Raw genomic sequence first — 23,048 nt, forward strand, 5'->3', positions numbered from 1 at the left:
TCCATGGTGCGCAGGCATCCAGGTCTGCACTAGTGTCAGGGCAGCCAAAACCCCTGTTCAGGCAGGGCATTCTCTCCGGGGGACAGAGGAGGAGGTGCTCGGCCCTTTGTAGGAGTGGAAAATGGCCCCACAGACTAGGGGGCAGGTGACAGGAGATACCGGGTTCTGGCCTGGTCATGCACCTCTGACTCAGGCAGGTCACGCAGCAGATATGTTGCTGCTACATCGTTAAGAGGGCAGGGAGTGGAGTATTTAGGGTGTTGTAAGGTGGAGCTGGGAGTGGTGGTGGGACCGGGAGAGTCAGCAGCTCTGTGAGGAGAAAAAGAGAAAATACACAGAACCTCATTTTATTTGATAGTTTTGATGCAGACAATACAGTACAGTCAATACAAGAAGTATTTCAAATAGAATCATTAGCTTTTTTCTACACAAGTAAATTGGGTGAAAATGTACCAAAATGCAGCAATTCACCGTCAGAATCATGCAAGTAGCAACATTATATCAAATAATAATTTGGATAGGAAAGTGGTCTGTCTTGTCTTAGCGTTCTAGTTTAGCTATGTTGTGTCATTGTAACACCAAATAAAAACCAAATAAAAAGCATAATAACAACTTGACTGGCCAACTGGATAGCTACTAAGCATAAGTTAGCCGCTAGTTTTCACCAGATTTGTCAACAAATGAAAACAAGCTGAAGCTAGTAACCCGGTTGTTCAAACTCCACGACTATAAAAACATAGTTAATTTCCCGTTTATCTTACAGTGCTACAGCTGGATATAAACTACTTTTTTCTATACATTTTTTCTCTTGACTTTCAACCAACCTCCCTTTGCCTTGTGTGTCTGCTCCGGCGCCTTCTAAACCGATCGCGCCTTCTAAACCGATCGCGCCTTCTAAACCGATCGCATATTCATCATGTCAATTTTGCAAAACGTTTCTTAAACTGAAGCAAATAGAACGAAACAGGGCGGGACCTACCTGCATTTGTCCAATAGAAACTCTCATTTTAGGAACGTTTTGCGACTGTTTGTACTAATGATTACAGCTTGTCACTAGTTACCACAGCCACAAAGTCTATTTTAGTTTATATGAATGTTACCAAATAGCCCATTTTGACTTTGTGACTATGGTAACTAGGGGAATCCTCAAAGAGAGATGTAAGTTCCCATTGGACAATGATTGTCATGTGGGTCGCTGTTCTTTCCTTTTTCTTGAAGTTTGGCCTGTGAAGTTTTCCTTCGACTATTTCACCGCGATGTAGTCGTATGCCATATGTCCATAGCACGTTTTGATATTAGCTAGGTAGTAATGCGATTCGTAATTAGCATCTTCAAATGTGGAACTTGTGTCGTTTAGCTGAGACGCTAGTTGATGTTGTCATCATGCAGCAGTCACGTAATGATAAAATCGTCAACATCCGATTCGGGAACAGGCATGGCTCATTGCAATGTAAGGGGCGGATCGATATTTACAGAATAGTTACCGGGAGGAAAATCGAGGAGGATCATGCTTTTTCAATATCAGTCAAGGGGAGGGTTTGGTATTATTATAATTGTTTTTAAGTAGTCCAGGGGAGGGTAATGTAATTTGTAGTTGATGACATTTCAATATTTCTCTGCGTTTCAGAATCAGTTGCTTATTAGGCTATACATTCGTGTGTCCGATGCAGCTCCTCATCTCTGATTCTCCGCTGGGCAAGCAATATCAGCTGTGCCTATAAGCTATTTATTGTGGTCTCAATCAAAAGACTGCGAAGTGAATGCCCTGAGAAGCACAGAGCAAAGTTATATTGCTAAAATAGCTGCTGGGATTGTGTGAATAAAATTAGGCTGCATTACACACTGCAATGATATTCCAACCCTGATCTCTCACCTGCTCTGCTCTTGCTGATCAAAAACATATTGTATGCTGCTTAACCAATGGCTGGGCTGTGTAGTGCAGTTCAGGAGGAGAATCAAGTTTTTTTCCAACAGTTATTTTTGATTGGGCCGAGTGCAATAAATGAAATATATTTTGTGCGAACTAACCTATAGCCTATGTTCTGTCTAGTTTGAGAAGGGGTGGCGAAGATGAGACGGAGGACCGGAGATCAACTTTGATAGCTTGCTACTACTGTAATTGATTTTGTTAAAAACAATATGTTTCTTGTCCATGATGTATTAATCAACGTTATTGATGGCTTTTTGTTGGAGCCCGTTTCTTCCTATTTAAAAAATAAGAGGTTGCTCTACCTGTTTGACAGACGAAATTAGGCTATAGGCTGCTATATCCCATAGATTTTTTCGGTCAATTCCTCCATGTCAATGATTGGCTGTTAAGTTAAAACCAATACTTGAGTCGAGGGGGTATGAGATGGTATGCCATAGGCCTCCCTTTTAGTAAAGAAAATTACAAAAGCACATGCCGACCCATTGTTAGTTTAAGATTCTGAAGAAAATAAAACGGACCCGATAATATTAAGTGATCTATAACAGCGTTTTGGTCCATGCCGCTTTATGCTAGAAACAAGCTGCTTTATGCTAGAAACAATCTCATATGGAGTCCTTTAGGCCCTCCAAGGCAGTTTTCCAGTAATGCATTTGACATCCTCTCCTTATATGGTTTTTGTCCATATGCACATGGTTGCCACAGTATTGAAGCAGATGTATGACACATTTGAGACTGAGAGGACTGTAAAGGATGGCTTCAGGAGGACAGGTATCTTTCAATTTGACCCACATGTCATGGCTGGGTCAATGTGGTGTGGGAGGGAAGAGGTGAGGCCTGAGGTCAGTGCTACTGGACCCTGTGATGATGGGCCAACAGAAGAACAACCCAAACTCTTGTGTCCAGGACTATGACAAGAAGGCAGTAAAGCAAGTTCTCTATCTTAAGTTCCCAAAACATAAATAATCAATTTAACGTCATGGTTGTATCAGTACATCTTTTTGATCTATTGATTTACAGGATGAATCTGATGTCAAACTGGTGCTGCCTGGGTCATCGGAGTCTGTTGTGAAGCGAGAGGAGATATTTGAAGTAGTGCTTAAAAAACAAGAGGAAATTAAGGAGGAGGAGTTGAATGTTGTGTCAAAGATATCCTCAGTAGACCTTCATGTCACAGACTCCAGTGAGGTAAGGAGACAGAACTGCACAACATTTTTTAAATAATGCCAATAATCAATACTGGATGATCATTATCAAGTAAAGCCTATCGACTGGGAGGGCAAAGGGGCAGGTGCTCGGGCACAGGTAGATTCCTATCTGTGCACGTGCCTGGTTTACCATGTGGTCTAAATAAAGTCATGTTGGATCATTGATTGAAGTAGACCTATTCAATAAAATGACATTTTCTAAATCTCAATTCATTGGAAAATCTCTTTAGTGCCCTATAAAGTCTCCATAATAGTTTGGATCGGCCATCAATCTCATTGCAGAAAGAAATAACAAGTGTAACATTGATGGATGGGTGTAGACTCGCCTGTTCAAAGACAGTTCCAACTATGACGTCAGGCCAAACATGAAGGATTGTCTTCGAGGCTGAACATGGAGGACTGTCCTCTCAAAAAAGGTGAAAGATTTATTGATAGGCCTTCACTGCACACCAGGACATAAAACGGCAACATAGACTATAACTCGTTTTGAGATCAGACCGTTTGTTCGCAAGTCGGGTCTAGATAGTGACATCAATTATTTAGAGGGATGAAACAATAGCCTTTCCAGGCCACAGAAAATGAAGGCAAGGAAAGAAGACGACATAACTTCACAGTTTCCTTCACTTGATGTAGGCAGTCTAAGCTAATTTCCTTGGACATTTGCCCCTATGTTGCAGAGACCAGGATGTAAGCTATAATGGGTTAATTTTCAGGGGGACCGTTCTTAATAATAGGAGCTGTATCTGGACTATGTCATCCTTTAACCTCAAAGGAACTCGAAAAACACTGAGGTCCCCCTGAGCACCTACTCCACGACGCCTCCCTCCCTATCCCTCAAAATGTCGCTGTTAGTCTGGATCAATATCAGCTCTTACGACCCTAGGGCAGCAGCGGTGACAGTGTCATAGTGTCTAGTCTCCATAAAAGTTTTTTTGTGTTGTGGAGCGCAGGGTGGACCTGACTCATAACTCAAACATATCAAGCACAGAGAGGCCCCGGGATACGGGTGACCGGGTCGCATCTGTCTGGGGTCTGCGTGGGATGCTCCCTTGGGTTGTAGACTCACTCAGTCGGCATCTTCATTGGCATTTTTTTCACTGTAGGCTAAAAATTAAAGTAGCCTATTAAAAGTTAGCCTAGTTCGTAAACTTGGTTGAGGCAAAACATAGACCCAGAGTACTTTTTCATAATGAATAGCAAGCCTGAAACTATCTGACTGTAGCCTATTTGATGATTAGGCGTTTTTCTTTATCAGTAAAAATGTGTACATTTTCATTACATTTATTATTTAGGCTAAACACCTGTCAAATTGTGAGACCTATGATGACTTTGTGTCAGTGTCTGTGTGTGTAGGCCAAAGGATGGTTGAAGCTATTTTGATTAGGATCCCCATTAGTCAATGCCAATGGCGACAGCTAGTTTTACTGGGGTCCATTTAAAAACACTCACATGTAGTGTGCATGTGTGTTCATCTATCAGTTGCATATAGTGTAGGCATGTCAGTACATACTTTACACACATCAAGTAGGTCACATGGGATGGGGGTGAGGCATTTTGCCATAAGGTGTTGCTTTATTAGTTTTTTTGATAGCAGGTTTGCTATTCACTTGTGCAATATGAGATGTCATGCGATCATGACTGTGTAATACTGTTTCCTTGAATTTGTTCTGGACCTGGGGACTGTGAAAAGACCCCTGGTGGCATGTCTGGTGTGGTATTTATGCAAAGAATTTGGTATGTCCAACACATTCGTGTTTCTTATAAAAATAAGACGTGATGCAGTCAGTCTCTCTTAGCCAAGAGAGTGACATGCATAGTATTGATATAACCACAAGAGGGCGAAATTGTGTCATTAGCAAGTCTGCTCTCAGGCGTTTAGAACGTTATTTGTCGAACACTAGAGGGCAGTCTTGCTTTCAAAAATAAGTATATTGAAGTAGCTGTTGTTGGCGCTGAAATTGTCCACATTTCACATGAAGTCATGGATAAAAGGGATCCAGCTTTTGCCAAATTAACATCAAACCTTAACCTAATTCTCCTAACCTGCTATGTTAATTCTTCTAACTTTCTGCATAAATTCTCCTAACCTGCTACTAAGAATCAAGTCTGGCCATGACCAATTCATGATGCCTGAAACTAATTTGAATCTGTGGATAAGAGTAGGGGTTTTTGTGCCTTGACTTTTTCCACATTTTGTTGTGTTACAGCCTGAATTTAAAATGGATGAAATTGAGATTTGTTTGTCACTGGCCTACACACAATAGCCCATAATGTCAAAGTGGAATTATGTTTTTAGATTATTTTTTTTGCAAATTAATTTAAAATAAGAAGTGGAAATGTCTTGAGTCAATAAGTATTCAACCCTTTTGTTATGGCAAGCCTATATCAGTTCAGGAGTAAAAATGTGCTTAACGAGTCACATAATAAGTTGCATGGACTCACTCTGTGTGCAATAATAGTGCTTAACATGATTTTTGAATGACAACCTCATCTCTGTACTCTACACATACAATTATATGTAAGGTCCCTCAGTCGAGCAGTGAATTTCAAACACAGATTCAACGAGAAAGACCAGGGAGGTTTTCCAATGCTTTGCAAAGAAGGGCACCTATTGGTAGATGGGTAAAAAAAATGCAGACATTGAATATTCCTTTTGAGAATGATGAAGTTATTAATTACACTTTGGATGGTGTTTCAATAAACCCAGTCACTACAAAGATACAGGCATCCTTCTTAACTTTGTTGTCAGAGAGGAAGGAAACCGCTTGGGGATTTCAGTTGAATGGCTGTGATAGGACAAAACTGAGGATGGATCAGCAACATTGTAGTTAATCCACAATACTAACGTAATTGACAGAATGAAAAGAAGGAAGAAGGTACATAATACAAATATTCCAAAACATGCATCCTGTTTGCAACACGGCACTAAAGTATAACAAAATAAAATGTAGCAAAGCAATTCACTTTTTGTCCTGTTTGGGGCAAATTAAATACAACACATTACTGAGTACCACTCTCCATATTTTCAAGCATAGTGGTGGCTGCATTATGTTATGGGTATGCTTGTAATCGGGGAGTTTTTCAGGATAAAAAATCAACAGAAATGGAGCTAAGCAGAGGAAAATCTGGTTCAATCTGCTTTCCACCAGACACTGGGAGATGAATTCACCTTTCAGCAGGACAATAACCTTAAACACAAAGCCACATTTACACTGTTTGTTTACTAAGAAGAAAAGTAATGTTCCAGAGTGGCCGAGTTACGGTTTTGATTTAAATCTGCTTGAAAATCTATTGCAAGACCTGAAAATGGTTGTCTAGCAATGATCAACAACCAACTTGACAGAGCTTGAATATTTTTTTTAAAGAATAATGGTAAAATATTGTACAATCCAGGTGTGCAAAGCTCTTAGAGACTTACCCAGATAGACTCACCGCTGTAATCGCTGCCAAAGGTGATTCTAACATGTATTGACCAAGGGGTGTGAATATACCTGCTCGTCGAGCATCTCATTCCAAAGTCATGGACATTAAAATGGAGTTGGTTCCCCCTTTGCTGCTATAACAGCCTCAACTCTTCTGGGAAGTCTTTCCACTAGATGTTGGAACATTGCAGCGGGAACTTGCTTCCATTCAGCCACAAGAGCATTAGTGATGTCAGGCACTGATGTTGGGTGATTAGGCCTGGCTTGTGGTCAGCGTTCCAATTAATCCCAAAGGTGAATGATGGGATTGTGGCTCTATGCAGGCCAGTCAAGTTCTTCCACACCGATTTAATCCATTTTGAATTCAGGCTGTAACACAAAAACATGTGGAATAGGTAAAGGGGCACTGTATTTTCCTATCAAACAAAATTAATTCAAGACCATGTCAATTGATTTCTGATTGAGGGGTGTTGTGCTAGGCCCACATTGCTCTGTGGTTCATCTAAAGTGACTCATGCTGTCTTGACTGTTAGGCTAACGGGATATGGTTGAGGGGGACAGTCACTGTGTGCAGTGATGTAAAGTACTTACGAAAAATACTTTAAAGTACTACTGAAGTCGTTTTTGGGGGGTATCTGTACTTTACTTTACTATTTATATTTTTGACTACTTTAACCTTGGTACATTCCTTAATACAATCATGTACTTTTTACTCCATGCATTTTCCCTGACACCCAAAAGTACTCGTTACATTATGAATGCTTAGCAGGACAGAAAATGGTTCAATTCACACACTTATCAAGAGAACATCCCACGTCATCCCTACAACCTGTCATCTGGCAGACTCACTAAACACAAATGCTTTGTTTTTAAATTATGTCTGCGTGCTGGAGCGTTACCCCGGCTATCCGTAAATTAAATTTAAGAAAATACAAATAATTGTGCCGTCTGGTTTGCTTAATATAATGAATTTTAAATTATACATTTACTTTTACTTTTAATACTTAAGTATATTTTAGCAACTACATTTACTTTTGATACTTAAGCATATTTAAAATCAAATACTTTTAGACTTTTACTCAAGTAGTATTTTACTGGGTGACTTTCACTTTTACCCGAGTCATTTTCTATTAAGGTATCTTTATTTTTACTCAAGTATGAGAATTGTGCACTTTTTCCACCACTGACTGCATGATAGTGACTTATAACGTTATTTCTGTGCGTTTTCTGATTGATCTGTCTGGTCTATGGTCACGCTTCTCATGGCGGTCGGGTACCATCTTCTATAACCTCCAATCTCTTAAATCCCGTTGACTCTTCTCAGCAGGCTATCAAAGAGTTAGGCTACATATAGGATAACACCGCATGACATCCGTCTCTAATAAGTGACGGTGTGTGTGTGTAATGGTGTATGTGTGAGTGTGAGAGAGATTTGTTCATCTCGATTTTATCTATCTATCACTCTCTCAGACACACACATAATTACGCTCGCTCTCCATGTTCACACTCCACAGGGCGCGTGTCAGGAAGATATGTCCTAGTGCGCTCGCCGGTTGTTTACTTATTAAACGCCTGCTGCTGCTGGCTCCCGGCGTGCCCACGCAACGCAGCCCTCTCTAGCCTTGTGGACTCCTTTTTCGTTTTTCCTAACGCTGTTTGATATATGTCGCCCAAACCCATTTCTTGGTGGAGAGAATATGGCACAGAGAATATAGCACAGAAATGACCCAATTCTAAACAAAGCACCTCTCCACGATTTGGAAGACAAACACTGTTGACCTTCGGCAATTAACTCAATTTACATCTTCTACGTTAGGCTTACAAGTAAGGTATTCAACTTCAACTATAGGGTTGTCTACCCTTGAGGTGCTTCGTTAAAATATCACTATTTGGATTTAAGTCAGACAGGGCAGTCGGCATATCTGGCACCCATCCGAATTTAGAGGTCAGATATTGGATCAGAAGATATATAGCCTATAGACAGATTAGCTAGGGTAGACCAGGACTAGTACAATGTTGGACTCTCATTCCTTAATAAGAAAAGTACCATTTGATTGATGATTCCTCCATTATCTGGTCAACCATTGACAAAATAAATCAATGTATTCTCACACTGAGTGTTGTTGCTGTGAGACGGTCCAGTTGAGGCATGGGGTAATGGACCGGGTCACAATTCTGTAGACAAACACCATCTATATCAGCTGTCGAAGCGGCTTGCGCACTGCTTAACTCTCCAATGCGGCACCTCTCAGGTTCAGGCTGATTAACCCTGGCATGAATAATGACACCACTAACAATAAGTTACCTGTAGTGGGGTTTTAAACGCCTACAATTTTGCGCTATTAAGACTGCAGCTTTTATGACCCGGATTTTGAAATGTGGTAACAAACTGGCAGAGAGAGAAATGAGAAGAAGACGAGGAGGGGTGGGGGTTCTCGTGATCTCGCTGGAGGAGAGAGAAAAAACGTCCGCTCGAGCGATACAAACTCAACTATCACAGCCAAGGACCACGCGGCACAGAAGACGGAGCATGGCACGCGATATGTCTCGCAGATTCAGGTACGTCAGAAGTTCTTCCCCGAATTCATTTGAGAGAAGAGATGTGAACGCTAGAGCATGTGTCGGTTTTGATATGCTCGTGACACGGATTACCTTGTAATCATCCTTTTTCGATAATGGCATTTTATTGAATGTTTTTGATTCAGGCCACTGAGGGGTGTGGGCGATGAATTCGAATAGTTGAGGGTGGAAAATATTGCATGCTGCGCATTGGATCTTACAGAGCATGACAAGATACAATGTCTTGGAAATTCGATTTATGCTCAATTATAATTCCACGAGACTCAGTGCAACGTTGTTCAAAGCTCCATGTCATCAGACTGGGTATCAAGGATTTGTTCAGTCGTCTCTAATGAAAGGAATATACTTTGCCATTGATTGTTTAGGAACTCAATGAGATCCTTTCACGACCGTGGAAATATCTGCACATAGCTCCAGTACCCTACATAGTTTATCAGTAGCACCTACCTGTACGAAGGCGTTTCCTCAGTAATCCGCTGAGTTAGTGAGCTCTCCAGGGTTCTGAAATGGGCTTCTCGGCAGCTTGGGTTTCTCAATGGACGGTGGGAGCGATAACATAATTGCCCTTTATGGGATTAATGATAGTATATATAGTTTGCAAAGGGGTAAGCCTTATATTAATGATAGTATATATAGTTTGCAAATGGGTAAGCCTTATTTCTAGAAGGAATGGTGTGTTGGCTAATAGGCTATGAACCTCATCAATCCAAGAATATCCTCCTGTTCATTGTGAGGGCCACCATTATTTTCAAACCCATGTAATGTAGAGACTATATGATAATTGAAACGTTGCATATCTGTTGCTGCCTTCACATTCTTGCTTGATATTTTATGACAGTGTGTTTTGATCTCTTTTCAGGTGTGTTTGGATATGCTCAGGACGCTGTGTTCCCAAATCATGGTCACTGGGTTAAACGTGGATATACTGAGAGACAGCCAACGTTCCTGCTCAACTGCCAGGAGCAGATAGTATGCCCGCGTAGCTGGCGCCGCTCACACGATGCGGGATATGGCAAGCTTAAAGATGGCTTTCCTCATGCTCCTGTGTCTCCCGACACTATTCTTTGACGTACTCGTGCTGTCCCACAAAAGCAGCATCTTTGAGCGATCGGCGGTTCCGCGGGCCACTCCCCGCTCCGTGGCCCGGATGGATGGAGACGTGATAATCGGGGCCCTCTTCTCCGTCCACCACCAGCCGTCCGCCGAAAAAGTGGCCGACCGAAAGTGCGGGGATGTCCGTGAGCAGTATGGCATCCAGCGGGTGGAGGCCATGTTCCACACCCTGGACAGGATCAACGCCGACCCTTTCCTGCTCCCCAACATCAGCCTGGGCTGTGAGATCCGGGACTCCTGCTGGCACTCCTCTGTGGCCCTGGAGCAGAGCATCGAGTTCATCCGGGATTCCCTCATCTCCATCCGGGACGACAAGGATGGCTCCAAGTGGTGCATCGACGGGACGCCATCTAACCAGCCCCCGCCCTCCAAGAAGCCCATTGCTGGGGTGATCGGGCCGGGCTCAAGCTCCGTGGCTATCCAGGTGCAGAACCTGCTGCAGCTCTTCAACATCCCCCAGATTGCTTATTCCGCAACCAGTATCGACCTGAGTGACAAGACGCTCTTTAAGTACTTCCTGCGGGTCGTGCCCTCTGACACGCTCCAGGCCAGGGCCATGCTGGACATAGTCAAGCGCTACAACTGGACCTATGTGTCTGCGGTGCACACAGAGGGTGAGTCGCTCAACTCACTCAAAACAGGGTTTAACTTCTAGGATAGGATTAGACAAGTAGGCATAGTCGGACTAGCACAGATTTGGAGAGGTTTTGCACATGCTGTCAAATTGATTTTGTCTTGTCTCTGTTTGGGTTTGAAAAATCTGGGATTATGACAAATAGGCCTAGCTATTTATATGGTGGTGGATTGTGAGCGTGGTTTGTAAACAGTTAAGCACTTGCTCCTAACTTTGTGTCCTCCCTGTATGTGCTTCTGTGTGCATTGCGTTGAAGGGAAACTGTTAAACTGGAATTTCCTCTCTCCAGACAAACCTATACATCCTGTGCAATATAACTATTCATACACACACCCCAGGTAAAATATGGGGTTGTGACCTATATTAGATGTACGTCACAACAATCTGTTCTTCTGCCTTTTCTCACATCCACAGTCCAGCAACGCATCCAATCTCTCAAGCCACAATTCAGTCGTATTTTTGTCAATGTTCTCTGACTGAAAATGCATTTTGGTGTTTATTTGGATCTATTTATTTTAGAGACAATCAGATTGGACGCTAGATAGAAAAGATAATCAGTCAGCACTGCTCTCTCTCTCCTCTCTCCCTCTCTTTCTCTCTGTCTCCCAGGATGTTTAATTTGATGCTAATTCTATTCCATTAGAAAATAACAGGCGGGCTCCATCATCTTCATTATTTGCATTTCTAAGCATGTCTTAATTAATCAACCAGCCTGTCCATATTTAACAGGGGCACTAATGGACTGTTTCCCCCCTGCATTTGTTGTTCTTGTGCTGTGTGGCGTACTATCAGGTTGGGGTTACAGGTAATGTATCTCTATGCGAGGAATCATATAAATAGAATCCGTCTGGTCCACCCATTTACATAACAGTTGAAAGAAATGTCTGCTCTAGTAATTCTAATTCTATGGGTGTAATCAATACCTCCAAACGTCTCCCCCTGTTATGGATATCGATAGAAATAAACTCCCAAGTGTGTTATTTCTGTTCAGATGTAGAGGAATTACTGTGTTGAGTGTGTTTCCATCATATTTAACCCATGGTTGTGAGGGATTTCTAAGCACCTCTGGCAATGCCCCTCAACGCTGGAAATATCAGCACATCGCGATAGCAGCCCACATTAGCTTCTCAGCAGCACCTGTCTGAATGCGTTATCGGTGGAGTTTGTCAGTGCACTGTCCATGGTGCTGAAATAGTTCATATACCAGTAGCACTCCACAACGCTTAAGTTTGAATCACATAAAACTCTTTCACCAGTTTTACCACAACTGTAATTGGGAGAATATAAAATTAAATGTGAAGATGGCTAAATTGTAGTTACATGTAAATCTCTGCCATTAGCCGAGACTCCTCAGCCTAAACCTCAGTGAAATGTAACCAATGGAGTGATCAGGTAATGATTGAAAGGAGTGAGTGCATCTCTGCTCTGTAGTGGCCACTGATGAATTCTGGGAGTTGTTAGAGCGATATGTGATAGACAGGCCCTAAAGGGAGGATTGAACTCTGGATCACCTTGTAAAGGCAGACCCTAGAAACCAGTAGGGGAATCACAAAAATTCAGGGGTCACGGTCAGGTTGAAGGGCATGCAGGCAGAGCCAGGAGGTTAAGGCCATGAGGTACAGCTAGGGGGTGCTAGGGATCTGACCTTCACCATGCCTGCTAGGTATAATATTGAGTGTATGGTAAGGTAAATCGTATTTTGTGCACTTTGAGGAATGGTTGTTGTTGTGAAAATTGTGGGGGCTGTGAGTTAAAACATTTAGTAAATGTGTTAATTGATATGGAAAATGTGACTAAAATGTCTCTTTCTAGACAGAAATCTTTAAATTGAAATCCTTTGAATTTAAGGGGTTTAGAATTGATCAACCATAAAATGAATTCACCTGTTCAGATAGCTTTAAACAGCAGTCACAACGACAGACAGCACCTCCCCATGCAGCCATCTCTCTCCACCACCTAAGACAAGTAAACATGCAGCATGTTGCCCATAGCAACAGCCAAGGATCTGCGATTGCATAAATTACCTGGCTAGATTAACATAAATCGTTTCAGTGAACGGGTGTCAATATACCTCTGCCTGCTTTCATCCATCCATCCATCCCACCCTCCAACCTCAATCGAAAGAGAAAAATAATTGGATATCATGATTCCCATTTGCCATCAGGAAAATAAAACGAGGCCATTCAAAATATCATCAAAGGCTATGTTGGAAAACTAACAATTGTGGCCCAGTCTAATAGCATCCCTCGGGTAATGCATTAGTGTGTTGCCAATTCAGACCTCTTTTCCCTTTTCAAGCACAATCATACTGTCAAAATAGCACAATGTGCTCAGGAAGATGCCTCAATTTTTCCGAATGAGACAGGTGTGTGTCAAGGCCATGAAAGCACTGCATTAACATTGCAGACAACATCTTTGATTGAAGCCAGCACTTTGAATATACACAATAAAACAGCCTCCTCTGTGCACAACTAGGGCTGTGTCCAAAGTGGCACCATATCCTCTATAGCGCAGTACTTTTGGCTCTGGTCAAAAGCAGTGCACTACATCTATGTATGTACGTCGGTGTAGGCCATCATTGTCAATAAGAATTTGTTTTTAACTGACTTGCCTAGTTAAATAAAGATTACACATGTAAAATAAGACAGCTTTGCAGAGCTTGATTAGGATGTCATCATAGGCAAATATAGCAGCACTCTCTACCCCATTCAGCATCCCTGATTGTGATCAGTAGCCACTTGACTCCCTTTTTATCTGGTTATATCAGAGGATGGATATGGACTGCAGCACAGTCACAGTCATTCACAGCCTGACGTGTCACAGTCATCAGACTATGACAGTAGTTTTAGCCTAAACTCCCGAACGGCGAGTGTGTGAGGCGTGTGTGTGTGATTTATTTTAGAATGTATTGTTTTGAATTATAATGACCCAACCGAAGCCGGGCGGGCAGGTTGTCCTCATTGACGCCTTGCTCAATTAGAACTCGTCTCTCTATTTTGGCTTTCTATTGCTGGCACTAGTCACACAAAATAATAAAATAAAATGTCATTCACTTTTTTTCAAGCTTATTTTAATTGGAAGAGCGAGCTAAGGGTTGAAGCGTTACCATACATGCTAAATATGACCAAATCATCCACTTATGGAAACACAACATCGCTATCAGCAAAGGTGATTGGAGATATGGACTATCCTGCTAACATACAGTCACTGCTCTCTCTGCCTGTCCCATCCTTTCCACCCACCTCGCTCCGCTTGCTCCGCCCGTCTGTTTCTGGTGAGTTTTCCGCTTTAGTGTGGCTGAATCCAGTCACTGTCAGCCTGCAGGGCCTTGATGAAGTGCATAGAGAAAGACTGAAATCAGTGCACACTGAAATAGACAGTTAGCTGAAATAGATTGAGAGGCTTGGTTGAAATGAAAAGTATAGAGAGTTAGTTACAACTCAGTGAAATAGATTGAGAGGCTTGGTAGAAATGAAAAGTAATGCTCATTGACTATATACTTTCTCATGATGATTCTGTGCTACGATTGTTCCACAGTCCTCGATGGTGACTTTTTATGTAGGTCTTGTTTTCTATAACGACAAAGCCTCCATTGTAGATCAATGATGAGGATGTTTTTCCTTTTCCTGCTCCAAAATGGTGACTCCTCGTCAGTCATTTTGTGTGTCAAGTGGTGATTAACCCATCGGTTCATCCCTCCACCCTAGGAAACTACGGGGAGAGTGGCATGGAGGCCTTCAAGGAGCTGGCCTCCCAGGAGGGTCTGTGCATCGCCCACTCTGACAAGATCTACAGCAACGCCGGGGAGAAACACTTTGACCGCCTGCTTAAGAAGCTCCGTGAACGTCTGCCCAAGGCCCGCGTGGTGGTGTGTTTTTGCGAGGGCATGACCGTGCGCGGCCTCCTCATGGCCATGAGACGTCTGGGTGTGGCTGGAGGAGAGTTCCTCCTCATTGGCAGGTAAGGCACATGGCTGTAAGGTACTTATTTTTGGGTAATGTGGTTTTTGTATGGTATTCAACGTCGGGTGCAGGGTGGTTTTGTGCTGCCTGCTTTCCGACACACCAAGGCAACTAAGTGGAATTGGAGTAGATACCACTATTTCCAGTGAGAAATGGTCACCGGTAATGAATAATTAAAACTGCTTATATGATGCTGTGTCATGGTGTAGATTTTGTACACATTGATAATGGCTGAGAAGCCGGTGTTTGGAGGATATTCAATACAACTTTATTGGCCGGCCAACCGTGCCAATATATCCTCCAAACACCGGCTTCTAGGGCAATATCACTTTTCTAACGGTTACCATCATATTCAAATAATGATTGACATATTTTCATTTAAAAAAAAAAATTATGAATTTATTCATACTATTTCATCATTCCACGAGATACAGTCCAGACATAAATCTAGGGTTGCTACCCAAGCTGGCTGGTCGTTCGTTCTATCGGTTTGGTTGCCAGAGACACAACCCAGTCTTTTTGTTCTAAATCTATGAACACGACCCAATCATGGCACATCTTTGGACTTTCCCACATTATGTTGTGTTACAGCCTGAATTTAAAATGGTTTACATTTAGATTTTTTTTTTTGTCATTTGCATACACACATACCCCATAATGTCAAAGTGGAATTATGTTTTTCATTTTTTATTATTATTATTAATAATAAAAAATGTCAAGCTGAAATGTCTTGATTCAATACATATTCAACCCCTTTGTTATGGCAAGCCTAAATAAGTTCAGGAATAATAATGTGCTTAACGAGTCACATAATAAGTTGCATGGACTCACTCTATGTGCAATAATAGTGTTTTAACATGATTTTTGAATGACTACCTCATCTCTGTACCCCACATATACAATTATCTGTAAGGTCCCTCAGTTGAGCAGTGATTTTCAAACACAGATTCAATGACAAAGACCAGGGAGTTTTTCAATGCATCGCAAAGAAGGGCACCTATTGGTAGATGGGTAAAAAAAATAAGCATGGTGAAGTTCTTCATTCCACTTTGGATGGTGTATCAATACACCCAGTCACTACAAAGATACAGCGGTTCTTCCTAACTCAGTTGCCGGAGAGGAAGGACACCGTTCAGGGATTTCACCATGAGGCCAATTGTGACTTTAAAACAGTTGCAGAGTTTAATGGCTGTGATATGAGAAAACTGAGGATGGATCAACAACATTGTAGTTACTCCACAATACTAATCTATTTGACAGAGGAAAAACTGGTTCAGTCTGCTTTCCACTGGGAGATGAATTCACCTTTCAGCAGGACACTAACCTAAAACACAAGGCCAAATATACACTGGAGTTGCTTACCAAGTGAATTACCAAATGAATGTTCCTGAGTGGCCGAGTTACAGTTTTGACTTAAAATCTACCTGCAAATCTATAGCAAGACCTGAAAATGGTTGTCTAGCAATGATCCAATGTCGAGCAATGATCCAATTTGACAGAGCTTGAAGAATTTTGAAAAGAATAATGGGACAATGTTGCACAATCCACCTGCGGAAGGCTCTAAGAGACTTACCCAGAAAGACTCAAAGCTGTGGCAAAGGTGCTTCAACAAAGTATCGACTCAGGGGTGTGAATAAATCAAATCAAATTTTATTTGTCACATGTTCCGAATACAACCATACAGTGAAATGCTTACTTGCCCTTAACCAACAATGCAGTTTTAAAAATACCACAAAAAAATAAATTAAAGTAACAAATGATTAAAGAGCAGCAGTAAAATAACAATTTATTTATTTTACTAGGCAAGTCAGTTAAGAACAAATTCTTATTTTCAATGACGGCCAAGGAACAGTGGGTTAACTGCCTGTTCAGGGGCAGAACGACAGTTTTGTACCTTCTCAGCTCGGAGGTTTGAACTTGCAACCTTCTGGTTACTAGTCTAACGCTCTAACCACTAGGCTACCCTGCCGCCCCAAACAATAGCGAGGCTATATACAGGGGGTACCGGTACAGAGTCTATGTGCGGAGGCACCGGTTAGTCGAGGGAATTGAGGTAATATGTACATGTAGGTAGAGTTATTAAAGTGATTATGCATCGATAATAACAGAGAGTAACAGCAGCATAAAAGATGGGGGGAGGCTATGCAGATAGTCTGGGTAGCCATTTGATTAGATGTTCAGGGGTCTTATGGCTTGCGGGGTAGAAGCTCTTTAGAAGCATCTTGGACCTGGACTTGGCACTCCGGTACCACTTGTAGCAGAGAGAACAGTCTATGACTAGGGTGGCTGGAGTCTTTGACAATTTTTAGGGCCCTGCTCTTGCACCGCCTGGTATAGAGGTCCTGGATGGCTGGAAGCTTGGCCCCAGTGATGTACTGGGCCGTACGCAGTACCCTCTGTAGTGCCTTGAGGTTGGAGGCCGAGCAGTTGCCATACCAGGCAGTGATGCAACCCGTCAGGATGCTCTCGATGGTGCAGCTGTAGAACCTTTTGAGTATCTGAGGACCCATGCCAAATCTTTTCAGTCTCCTGAGGGGGAATAGGTTTTGTTGTTCCCTCTTCACGACTGTCTTGGTGTGCTTGGACCATGTTAGTTTGTTGATGATGTGGACGCCAAGGAACTTGAAGCTCTCAACCTGCGCCACTACAGCCCTGTCGATAACAATGGGGGCGTGCTCGGTCCTTCTTTTCCTGTATTCCACAATCATCTCCTTTGTCTTGATCACATTGAAGGAGAGGTTGTTGTCCCGGCACCACACGGTCAGGTCTCTGACCTCCTCCCTATATGCTGTCTCCTCGTTGTCGGTGATCAGACCTACCATTGTTGTGTCATCGGCAAACTTAATGATGGTGTTGGAGTTGTGCCTGGCCATTGCTTCCTAGCAAGACAACTTCAGCTAACACAGTCACGTCAAACAGTGCAGCCAGAATAATAGCAAAGAAGCTGCATTTGTGTTTGTTTAAACTGTTTTGTGGTGAATTTTTTGGGGAGACATCCATAACAATGAGGTAATGATGCGCAATTTCAGCTGGCATAGAACATTTGCTCTCTCACCAGGCCATTGTTCAGAAGAGATAGCCAACTACTCATCTAACACAATCATTTCAAACATGTTTTTTTATTGACATTTCTTTGTATGTATCGATTAAAATGATGTTTTTTTTACAGTGTAGATCTAGAATATACTGTAAATTGCCTAGCTGGGCTGATGAGACAGTGGATTGCACAATCAGATGGACAAAGTAAATAGGCATTTCAACGTCATAGATTTAGATGGTGGTAACTTGTGGAATACCTGTTTTATAATTTAGGATAATCACCTATATCCACTACATAAAACAATCCATAGAATAAGGAACTATCCGTAACACATACTGTACTGTGTCAATATGCCAGTATGAAAAGAAAGACTTTGATTTGTTTGATTATTTTTTATTGTTTACCTTTACAAATGCATCAACAAAGCTTCCAGTTGCTCTTTGAAGTCGAGTCAGTCCCTCCCCCTCTCAATTCAATTAATTTCAATTCAAGGGGCTTCATTGGCATGGGAAACACATGTTTACATTGACAAAGCAAGTGAAATAGATAATAAACCAAAGTGAAATAAACGATAAAAAATGTACAGTAAATATTACACTCACAAAAGTTCCAAAAGAATAAAGACATTTCAAATGTTTTATTATGTCTATATGCAGTGTTGTAACTGCAAATAGTAAAAAAAGGTTCAAATAAATGCAAATAAATATGGGTTGTACTTACAATGGTGTTTGTTCATCACTGGTTTTCCTTTTCTTGTAGCAACAGGTCACAAATCTTGCTGCTGTGATTGCACACTGTGATATTTCACCCAGTAGATATGGGAGTTGATGGTAAATTGGATGGAAAATTTGGGTCTGTGTCATCTGAGGGAAATATGTGTCTCTAATATGGTCATACATTTGGCAGGAGGTTAGGAAGTGCAGCTCAGTTTCCACCTCATTTTGTGGGCAATGTGCATATAGCCTGTCTTCTCTTGAGAGCCAGGTCTCCATATGGAGACCTTTCTCGATAGCAAGGCTATGCTCACTAAGTCGGTACATAGTCAAAGCCTCTCTCGCTCTCTTCCCCCACACCCTGTCTATCGTCTGATGGGCTCTTCCTTGTGGCAGAGGGCATTGACATTGGTGTCTGAGAGGCTCTCTAGTGTCAACACTGGGTGACTCTGAGTGACTCCCGCTGTAATCTCTTTCATTAGAAGAAGAATAGGGGAGAAGGGCAGAGCAGCATTCACAGTGTGACAACCACACATTACACCATCAAGACCTTCAAAGACAAGGACGCTCCTCTGTTGTCATCAAAAGATATGCCTAAAACTTGACCTCCACTTCCATCGCCACTATTTTTATTGCAAGATACTGTCTATTTGTTAAAGATGTTTGGGGATGGAGGTTGTTGTAGGGCATTGGTCCTTCTGACTGTCAGGCTTGTGTCTGAGGAGGAGGACATTGATGAGACAGAATGATAGGGAGGGAGTAGATTCAGAGCTAGTTTAAGCACCGTTCTCAGTGGATTTGCCAAACTCTTCTCAAATGCTTCTCAAACACTGCTCCATCACCAGGTTTATCTTCTTGGAGAGCCCTTCTGTTCCTCCTCTTATCTAGACAAGCACACTCCTCTGGAGGCTGTTATGTCTAGGGAAGGAAATGGAGGGAAATCAGTTGCTGCTCCATGGTTGCCGTGGCGCCTAGTGGCAGCCTTGGTAGTTTACTCCTGCGAATTTCTTAGCTTCATTTGTTTTTATCTGCCCTCTTGGTTGCACATAAGAATGAGGAGACTGTTGAAAAGGCCTTAAGCAGCTAACTGACTAAAGGGTAGCCATGTTCATGGAGACAGAGACCATGAGGACCCTGGCAACATTTCTGATACAGTGCCACTATGACTATGATTGTATCTCATAGTTCAGTGGCATAACAAAAAAAAATGGCCCAAAACAAACTGCTGAGAATTATACTCAAGCTCAGCCCTAGGACGCACATTGGTACTAATCATTTCAGGGAAATGAACTGTCTACCAGTAGATCTCCATGTGGTGCAGATTAAACTGTTCATGGATTTCAAAGGTCCTGAACAGTGAAAATAATGTTTTTCATCAAATTGGATGATATTAGGATGAAACCCATTCAAAGTAGGGTGACCCAATTATGAAAAATTACTGTAGCTGGTACATTGATAGTTTGGTCAAGTACGATCATGTCACGCATGTGCAGTACACATTTCGAGTGAAGTCACGATATCAATTGGGGAGAATTGATAGAGCGATGGTGGGTCTTGCCAGGAAGCTAATCCTGAAGATGGATGCTGTACCATCATTGACAGTGGATCTTGCAAGTATCAGAGTTTGATGAGTCTGACATGGTAGCAAATGTTTTGTTCTTCCATCCCTAAGCACCTACATTGACTCTTAGAAGTGCCAGCACACGGCTGGCACAAAGGAATGTTGTCCAAAAGGTGTTGCAGTGTGTACAGTATTTGTAATTTACCCCTGAAAATCATATTTTGGCATTCCATTGTGTGGGTTGTTGTCTTACAGTTGATGTAATTAATTTGGGCTAATCATGTCTTTTCACTATCATCAAGCTGTAATGGTAGACATTTTGGAAAGTATTCAACCTATTCTGTAGGATTTCAGTGATACAAAATCAGTTTTCCCAAGGCAAAGAAGGGGGGGACATGCTGTGTAGTCATAGTTATTCATTTAAAATCTGCAACAAATTGAGCATTTCAGGCACACAAAACACTGGAAAGTTCCACAAAAAAACTGTACGACCAAATATTGCATATTTCAATTTGAGTACTTAAAAAACACCAGAAAACACACTGTAGAATGAGAAGATCACTACATCAATGAATTGATAGCATCATAACTCAGGGAATTTAAGGAAATTATAATTTAAGGAAATTCAATTCACTACCATTTAACAAACATTTCCCTCTTCAAAAACATTACCGGCTACGGAGACGGGCTTCTTGATTTTCTCTTCAACGAGGTCACTCTTGATCCAGTTACGTCCAGTTGAAGTCGGAAGTTTACATACACCTTAGCCAAATACATTTAAACTCAGTTTTTCACAATTCCTGACATGTAATCCTAGTAAAAATTCCCTGTCGTAGGTCAGTTAGGATCACCACTTTATTTTTTTATTTTAGCTTTTATTTCTTTCGTCACATTCCCAGTGGGTCAGAAGTTTACATACACTCAATTAGCATTCGGTAGCATTGCCTTTAAATTGTTTAACTTGGGTCAAACATTTCGGGTAGCTTTCCACAAGCTTCCCACAATAAATTGGGTCAATTTTGTCCCATTCCTCCTGACAGAGCTGGTGTAACTGAGTCAGGTTTGTAGGCCTCCTTGCTCACACACGCTTTTTCAGTTCTGCCCACAAATCTTCTATTGGATTGAGGTCAGGGATTTGTGATGCCCACTCCAATACCTTTACTTTGTTGTCCTTAAACCATTTTGCCATAACTTTGAGAGTATGCTTGGGGTCATGGTCCGTTTGAGATGTAGCTTCAATATATCCACATAATTTTACTTCCTCAAGATGCCATATAGTTTGTGAAGTGCAACAGTCCATCCTGCCTGCAAAGCACCCCCACAACATGATGCTGCCACCCTGTGCTTCACGGTTGGGATGGTGTTCTTCGGCTTGCAAGCCTCCCTCTTTTTCCTCCAAACATAACGATGGTCATTATAGACAAACAATTCTATTTGTGTTTCATCAGACCAGAGAACATTTCTCCAAAAAGTACGATCTTTGTCCCATGTGCAGTTGCAAACAGTAGTCTGGGTTTTTTTATGGTTGTTTTGGAGCAGTGGCTTCTTCCTTGCTGAGCGGTCTTTCAAGTTATGTTGATATAGGACTTGTTTTACTGTGGATATAGATACTGTTGTACTTGTTTCCTTTATCATCTTCACAAGGTCCTTTGCTGCTGTTCTGGGATTGATTTGCACTTTTCGCACCAAATAGCGTTCATCTCCAGGAGACAGAACACGTCTCCTTCCTGTGCCGTATGACGGCTGCGTGGTCCCATTGTGTTTATACTTGCATACTATTGTTTGTACAGATAAACGTGGTACCGTTTGGAAATTGCTCCCAAGGATGAACCAGACTTTTGGAGGTCTACATTTTTTTGGGGAGGTCTTGGCTGATTTCTTTTGATTTTCCCATGATGTCAACCAAAGAGGCACTGAGTTTGAAGGTAGGCCTTGAAATAGATCCACGGGTACACCCCTAATTTACTAAAATTATGTCAATTTGTCTATCAGAAGCTTCTAAAGCCATGACATCATTTTCTGGAATTTCACAATCTGTTTAAAGGCACAGTCAACTTAGTGTATGTAAACTTCTGACCCACTGGAATTGCAATACAGCGAATTATAAGTGAAATAATCTGTCTGTAAACAATAGTTGGAAAAATTACTTGTGTCATGCACACAGTAGATGTCCTAACCGACTTGCCAATGCTATAGTTTGTTAAAAAGAAATTTGTGGAGTTGTTGATAACGAGTTTTAATGACTCCAACCTAAGTGAATGTAAACTTCCAACTTCAACTGTATGTTGGGAAGCTGTATGAGCTGTCCATGCCAGTACCCCTGTCTGCCCAGTGTGAGAGGCCTGACAAGGAGCAGCCCTAGGCTGGATTTGTCTCCCTTTTCATTCTTGGGGTGACTGAAACCAAGTGGGTGACTGCCTGCTTTATTGAAGCCAAGCCTGCTTTATTGAAGTGGTGTTCATGGGTCTCCCTCCTCTCCTGCTCTCCTCCCCATCAATCTCTGTAGTTGGTTGCATTAACTTTTACGTGATATCACATTTTGTTACTTTGTATAGTTTTTTTTTTCAAGCATTCGGACGGGAGATGAGTGTTACAAATTGTACAAATCAATAGGTCCTGCACACTGTAGGGCAGTGCCTTGCGAATATATTCACCCCCTTTGGTATTTTTCCTATTTTGTTGTCTTACAACCTGAAATAAAAATAGTTTTTTGGGGCATTTGTATCATTTGATTTACACAACATGCCTCTCACTTTGAAGATGCAAAATATTTTTATTGAGAAACAAACAAGAAATAAGAAAAAAACTAAAACTTGAGTGTGCATAACTATTCACCCCAAAGGCTTTGTAGAGCCACATTTTGCAGCAATTACAGCTGCATGTCTCTT

The 23,048-nt window shown here is 41.8% G+C and overlaps 1 protein-coding gene across 1 annotated transcript in view; it reads left to right on the forward strand.

Annotated features, from left to right (window-relative positions):
- The first annotated feature begins 10,002 nt into the window (after window positions 1-10,002).
- Window positions 10,003-23,048, forward strand: part of LOC135505739 (metabotropic glutamate receptor 1-like) — a 52,900-nt gene continuing 39,854 nt past the window's right edge. The window contains exons 1-2 of the mRNA XM_064924827.1: window positions 10,003-10,864; window positions 14,592-14,844. Of these exons, the coding sequence (XP_064780899.1) occupies window positions 10,138-10,864; window positions 14,592-14,844 (980 nt within the window). The 5' untranslated portion in view covers window positions 10,003-10,137. The remainder of the gene's footprint in view (window positions 10,865-14,591; window positions 14,845-23,048) is intronic.

Source organism: Oncorhynchus masou, chromosome 19 (genome assembly GCF_036934945.1).
Source record: "Oncorhynchus masou masou isolate Uvic2021 chromosome 19, UVic_Omas_1.1, whole genome shotgun sequence".
Classification (NCBI taxonomy): Eukaryota; Metazoa; Chordata; class Actinopteri; order Salmoniformes; family Salmonidae; genus Oncorhynchus; species Oncorhynchus masou.